The sequence below is a fragment of the Myotis lucifugus genome, unplaced genomic scaffold (genome assembly GCF_000147115.1).
Source record: "Myotis lucifugus unplaced genomic scaffold, Myoluc2.0 scaffold_88, whole genome shotgun sequence".
Taxonomy (NCBI): domain Eukaryota; kingdom Metazoa; phylum Chordata; class Mammalia; order Chiroptera; family Vespertilionidae; genus Myotis; species Myotis lucifugus.
Window position 1 is genome coordinate 988,979 of NW_005871136.1, and position 6,551 is coordinate 995,529.

Genomic DNA, 6,551 nt, shown 5'->3' on the forward strand with positions numbered 1-6,551 from the left:
CTGCACTGGCTTAGAACAGACCCTAGTTGACTGGGTGGTGCCCAATGGAGGAGGCATCTGTCAGGAGCTGGCAGGGTAGGGAAGGGGGTGGCACGCTTTATCTGTACTTACCTAGAAATAGGAACATAGCGTGAACAGGGAAGGGGGTCATGTCACATGCATCCGGTTGAATGTCTCCTGAGGGTGGAGAAGCAGGACTGAGAGGGGAGCCCATGGGAGCCCCACTGCCATATTTGGTAGTTGCTGTTTCACTGCTAACTTTCCTTTACTTCGCCCTGTTCCCCTCTCGGGAGGGCCCAAGAGCCGGTGACTAAATATGTCCCTTCCTCTGGTCTGGAAGTTCTTGGCCAAGGTGTTGGGCTCAGGAAGTGGGCACATTTTTCCCAGGTCCAGAGATCTGCTTGGCCCAGCAGCCGCCAGGCCAGTAAAACCCTAGACTATTACTCACCACTGGCCCGCCAGCTCTCGCCGTCAGCGGCGTCTGCATTATTTTTGGCTGCTGGTGCTGCCCAGCTCTGAGCGTCGGCGAGTCAGGGCTGCCACCGGGAGCTGTGCTGAGCGAGTCTTCTCTGTGAGTGTGGGCGCATCTTTGCTAGAGCCGGGAGCCGGCAGGCAGGTGTGCCGGGCAGGCAGCGGGCCCGAGGTGGGTTCCTGAGCAGGCGGCTCTGCTCCGTCCCTGTGGTCTGCAGGTCAGAGAAGAGTCTGTCCCCAGGTCCCCGTCAGGACACAGGACAGAGTGCTGCCTATATCCCAGACCCTCCCTTGGGGCCTGGGGTAGCTGAATGCGTGGTGCTCTCCGGGCAGAGGGCAGCGGACGGTGCCTGGGCTCTGATACAGAGCACCCTGGAGCCTGCCTGCAGGAACGCAAACCTCCGCTGTGCATCCTCCCTCCCCAGGCTCTGTACCATGGAAAGTTCATTGACACGGGCTTCACCCTCCCTTTCTACAAGCGGATGCTCAACAAGAGACCGACCCTGAAGGACCTGGAGTCCATCGACCCCGAATTCTACAACTCCATCATCTGGATCAAGTGAGCCCCTTGCTTGCCTCGTGTTGGGGGGAGAGGGATCTCTGGTTGGGAGTAGGTACCCACGGCCTTTATTTTCTCTGCCATAGTGGCCTCTGGGCCTCACCCAGGCTGTCTGGGTGTTGGTGGAGATGCTCAGCTTCTAGGTGCCCATGGGGCAGCTCCGGAATTCTCTCCTTGCACCAGGCAGAGGCCCGTGCTGCTGTCCCGTGTCCCAGGGGCCCTAAAGTGAGTGGTAGAGCGGGATCGAGGGAAGACCCTTCTGAGAGAGATGTCTTCCCTCTTGTGCTCTCGTGCCCCCAGAGAGAACAACCTAGAGGAGTGTGGCCTTGAGCTGTACTTCATCCAGGACATGGAGATTTTGGGCAAGGTGACGACCCACGAGCTGAAGGAAGGTGGCGAGAGCATCCGAGTGACGGAGGAGAACAAGGAGGAGTACATCATGTGAGTCTCAAGTGCTGGGAGACGGAGTGGGGGTGCGGGAGCAGAGACACAGAGGCCTGCGCATAGCCCATAGGTCTCCAGGGGTCACAGAAACTCCCATTTTGCATGGCCTTCAGATGGCGGCCCGTGAATGGTCACATGCTGACCAGAGCTGGGGGAGCCGGAGCCCAGAGCCCTGTGGCAGCTCCTTCTTGCTCTCTGGTTTCCCACATGGTGGACTTAGGGCTGCAGGGCTGACTTTCCTCGACGAGTCCTGAAACGCAGACACCTTTCTCTTCTTTCTCCCAACTGCAAGGACTGCTGGTCCTGTGTGCTCAAACCCACCATCTCACATGCGTGTGTGCATGCGTTCACCTGTGCGTGTTCTTCAGGTCTCAGTCTAGTCTGTTAACATCCATACGTCTGAGGCTCAGGCGGCGGCAGGAGGAGGAGGTGCTGGTGGTGATTTAAAAGACTCACGTATCTCCGGGCTGCTGGGAGGGTTAAGAGGTTCTGCTCTGGGGCGGCAGCAGCTAGGGCTCGCAGCCCAGAAATGGGAAGTTGCGTCTCAGCAGATTCCTCTCGGGCTCCACCGACAGGCTGTCTTTGTTTCAGGCTGCTGACCGACTGGCGCTTCACCCGGGGCGTGGAGGAGCAGACCAAAGCCTTCCTAGACGGCTTCAACGAGGTGGCCCCCTTGGAGTGGCTGCGCTACTTTGATGAGAAAGAGCTGGAGGTGAGAACTACGGTTGTTGGGACCCTGAGCCCCTGCCTCTGGGGCGATCCTGCCCTTGGATAGCCTCACTGTGTACCCACAGAAATGCCCCGTAGAACCCATACTGCCCAGGACTGTAGCAACAAGCAAATAACTTTTTATTTGGGTCCTCACACCCACCCTTCCCTGGGCCCTGGTGTGAGGGGGTCCATGTGCACGATTTGTGCTGTCCATATGATTAAAGCTGCCAGCAGAAGTAGATGGCAGTGCCTGGGGTGGTTCCACCTGCTGGCGGGAGGGCCGGCGCGGCTGACGCCCTTTCTCTCGCAGCTGATGCTGTGCGGCATGCAGGAGATAGACATGAACGACTGGCAGAAGAACACCATCTACCGGCACTACACCAAGAACAGCAAGCAGATCCAGTGGTTCTGGCAGGTGGGTCCTGCCTGGTCATCGCAGCCCCCAAGGGACACGAGACCCGACTCGACCTCAAGCCCAAGGACTCTGCTGTGTTATCACCTCCCCGACCTTTGGCACTCTCCTCATCTCCCCCAGCAACTTGCAAAAGGAGATGAGAAACCCAATCTCAGGACAGATGGAGCTGTTGCAGCTGGGTGGTGGCCAGTGCATTGGACAGGAGTGTCGGTGGTCAGCTGGGGTAGCTCTAAACGCCAGTGTGTGGTAGGGGAGCCCGAAGGCAGGGGAACGCTCCCATAGGTCACGTGGGACGGGAAAGCATTCAGAGAAACTCCTGTATGTAAGGAGCTGTGTGTGGGTGGTGGTGTCACTCTGAAGTATAGCAAATACACAAAAAGAAAATAACTATATAGAAATGTTTCGGTTGAGGTGAAATTCGACATACCATAAAACTTACCATGTTAAGCATTTTAAAGTGTATAGTGCAGTGGCTTTTGTGCAACCATCATGATTAGCTAATTCCAGAACAGTTCATCCTCCTTCCCCCTACCCCTACATCCCCCCAAAACACCAACCTGTACCCATTTTTAAGCAGTCACTCCCATTTTTTGTACATCTTAAAAAATAGAACTTGGAGAAGAGAATACCTGGCCCAAGGTGTTCTGAGACAGCCAAGCCCCGTGGACTGACGGGGATGTTCTATAAAGACAGCCTCTTAGAGGGAGCAGCTTAGGGGTTTCCCAGGTGGGTGGCTGTCACCCCAGGCCGTCCGGGCTTTGTGTGCTCGGCCTTAAAGAGGAGAGTTAGGGAGTCGGGTGAGGAGCTGGGCCACGGGGGTCACCTGACTGCTTCGACTTTCGGAGTTGCAGGTGGTGAAGGAGATGGACAACGAGAAGAGTATCCGGCTGCTGCAGTTTGTTACAGGGACCTGCCGCCTGCCTGTCGGGGGATTTGCCGAACTCATTGGTGCGTCTCCCCTTGCCCTGCTGGCACCCCTGGGTGGGGGTGAGGATGGCTCAGGGAGGGTGGGACCTAATGACTTCCTGGAAGCAAGTCCGTGGGAGGGGCAAGAGCTGTGGCCTCCGCCTCCTGGGCTGAGGCATCTGTGGGCGGAGCCAGAGGGTCCTGTCTTAGGAAGGGACAGCCCTGATATAGAAGATGTGTTTCTTTGGATAACAGGTAGCAACGGACCACAGAAGTTTTGCATCGACAAGGTTGGCAAGGAAACCTGGCTGCCCCGAAGCCACACCTGGTGAGCCTGCTGGTTCTACTGGGATGTGGCTGGAACCTCACAGACCCGATGCGCCCCTGAGGGCAGCCCAGTAGACAGGGCAACTTTGGGGCCTTGAGTCCAGCAACATTTGCATGTCTGTGGCTGTCGGGTTGGAGGGAGGGGCTGTGATATGCCAGCTGCCTTTGTCTGGGCCTCTGACCTTTCAGAAGTTGTGGCAGCAGACATATTGGGTATTAGATATTAAAGCACTTGTATTCCCGCAGGCAAAGAGCTGCTGCCCCAAGTGCCCTCTTGCCTACTTCCCCATTTCCCCAGCTGCCTGGCCTCTCTCCTAACCCCTCTGTGGTCCAAGAACCTGAAGCATTAAGGCCCCAAGAGCAGGGTCCTTGACATCTCTGTTTCCGCATCTTGCCAGCTGGTGGGTGTGGTGGTTGAGCCACAGTTGCCTCAACGCTCTTGACCCTCCTCGGCCAGCAGCCCTGAGCTTCCCGTGCTGACCGTCTTCGCCCCTCTCTCAACAGTTTCAACCGTCTGGATCTCCCACCATACAAGAGCTATGAACAACTGAAGGAGAAGCTGCTGTACGCCATTGAGGAGACGGAGGGCTTTGGACAGGAGTAACTGAGGCTGCCCCCTCCCCTGCGCCCTGCACACATATAGTCACGAGTCCTCCCTGCCTGAGAGGCTGCCGGCCGCAGCCCCGGGAGGCCCCGCAGATGGTGGCCCTGCGCGGGACCACACTGTCATCGGGCTGGTGGCAGCAGAGCCTGACCTCAAGAGGCCCTGCCCACCCCTCCCTCCTTCCCGCTGGTGGCAGTCTGGAATAAAGCCCCTTAGTCACCTTAGCCCAACACCTGTTGCAGCCTGGAGGGCTGACCCTCTGGGAAGCTCACTGAGCCTCCTTCTCCCCTACGGCCAGCCCTAGGTGTGCGTGAGTGTGCAGGCGGGGGTGCCCGTGCCGAAGGGCTGCAGCACAAGCTGAGGGCCTCACGGGCTAGTTAGGCGAGAAGGAGACTGGCCCCTCGGGGTCACTGTCAGGGTCTTTGCCAGTAAAAGGGGTTCTGTTTGAAATAGAACTTTTCTAATGATGTGTATAAAACGAAGGTCTGCGAGTGAGGAGCTCTTCCCACAATTCCCCAGAGCTCTGGATGGAGGCTGCCTTGCTTCCTTCCCCGCAGGCTTAGCTGTGGAGGTGGAGCAGCAAGGCAGGCCCGTCTCCACTCAGGGCTGGCCAGTTCCCTCCTCCCAGCAGCCGAGGCTTGTGCCCGCTGCGTGGATGTCACTGGGATGGAAACAGCAAACTCGGACTTTCTTTCCCTTTCCCTGAACTTGAAGCATTTTGTGTGTAGGGTTGCTTCGTGTCTGTTGCTGGTGTGCTGCTGTCACTCTCTGCCAAGGAGCTGGTGCACCAAGTGTTGCTGGGACCTTGAGGGACCCAGCACCGTGGGTCCAAGGATTTCCCAGACAGCTGCTCCTCTTAGGAACCAGCTTAGCAGTTCTGCGAGCTCAGGCAGCTCGACCTCACAGCGGCCTCTCCCCGAGCCTTGACAGAGAGGGAAGGGGTGGTGCCCCGAGTGCCACCAACCTCGCCGCCTTTGATAGAGAAAAACGCCCTTTGCCTGATGTAGTCCCCCAGGCTGTGGGCCTCCAGGTGGGTCGCTTCGTCCCCTGTTGAGAATGAAGGGCATCCCCGCCAGCCAAGAGCCTCGAAGTGAGGCTTTGTCTGCACACAGGAGATGATGCTCTTGGAAGCGGCTGAAGGGCCTGAGCTGCTGCACACTTCTGACTTGATTTCTGGAGCCCCGCTGGGCTCCGTCCTGGGCATTCTGGGTATTGATACCTTCAAGGACACGCTCCTCCGGGATGCTGGAGCCGTGATGGTCATGAACTTCCCCATCCAGCCCCTGGGTTCTAGCGCCGAGCACCAGCTGCAGACTAGCTCTAGCTTCCTGGGACCCCAGGCAGGCCCCCAGACCTGTCAGGGCCTTCAGAGGATAGTTTCGTCTCCCCAGATCTGTGTCCCTTCCCCTGGCCCTGCAGGGACAGCCGTGTCTGCTGTGCTGGCTGTACTGGTTTGAATGGCTCCTGGAGTCACTTGCTGTGCTTCCCACAGCGACTTGCCACGTCAGGGCGGGATGCGAGCTGCCGTGCGGAGTTTGGAAGCCTCAGGCACCCGTGTATTCAGAGTGTGTTCATGTGCATGTGTGTGTACATACGTGTGTGTACATATAACATGTGTCTACAGAATATCGTGTGGTAGCTCTGGGTTGGCCATCTGATTGTTTTGTAATGCCCAGCGCCTTGCCTCGGAATTGCCAGTTTCTTGTGCAATAAACAGTCAGCAGCTGTGGGTGGTGTTGGCGTGTTGTCTCCAAAATCACGGTCTCAGATGAGAGGCCTCTGGGCCCCACAGACCCTCCAGGTCCGGACGGGGCAGCAGTTCCATGACCTTGCTGGTTTTGAGAAATGTGTGTCCAAGACAGCCACACTCCTGGTGGGTGGCCGAGTCCTGGTCCAGGGGTCACTGGCTTCAGCCCTTGGTCAGTTGCTTCACTGCACCCTTTCGGCGTCCTCGGCCTCCCCCTGACAGGCCTGGGTTTCTCTGAGCAGTTGTGGTGGGGCCAGCACACCCACCAGGTGAGGCTGCAGGTTGGACAGGCTTTGGAAACCTGGGGATAGCGTTCTGGGCAGTTACTTATTCCAGAAACATTTCTTGGTGTTTCTTCAGTTTCACG

General features: G+C 57.7%; 1 protein-coding gene across 2 annotated transcripts in view; it reads left to right on the forward strand.

The window, feature by feature from the left end:
- The window catches only part of WWP2 (WW domain containing E3 ubiquitin protein ligase 2), a 103,047-nt gene extending 96,881 nt beyond the window's left edge, over positions 1–6,166 (forward strand). For both annotated transcript variants that reach the window (XM_006091167.3, XM_023756003.1), the window contains 7 exons: positions 897–1,030; positions 1,331–1,471; positions 2,066–2,186; positions 2,496–2,600; positions 3,452–3,548; positions 3,762–3,834; positions 4,338–6,166. In XM_006091167.3, the coding sequence (XP_006091229.3) occupies positions 897–1,030; positions 1,331–1,471; positions 2,066–2,186; positions 2,496–2,600; positions 3,452–3,548; positions 3,762–3,834; positions 4,338–4,437 (771 nt within the window). In that variant the 3' untranslated portion in view covers positions 4,438–6,166. The remainder of the gene's footprint in view (positions 1–896; positions 1,031–1,330; positions 1,472–2,065; positions 2,187–2,495; positions 2,601–3,451; positions 3,549–3,761; positions 3,835–4,337) is intronic.
- Positions 6,167–6,551: the final 385 nt, after the last annotated feature.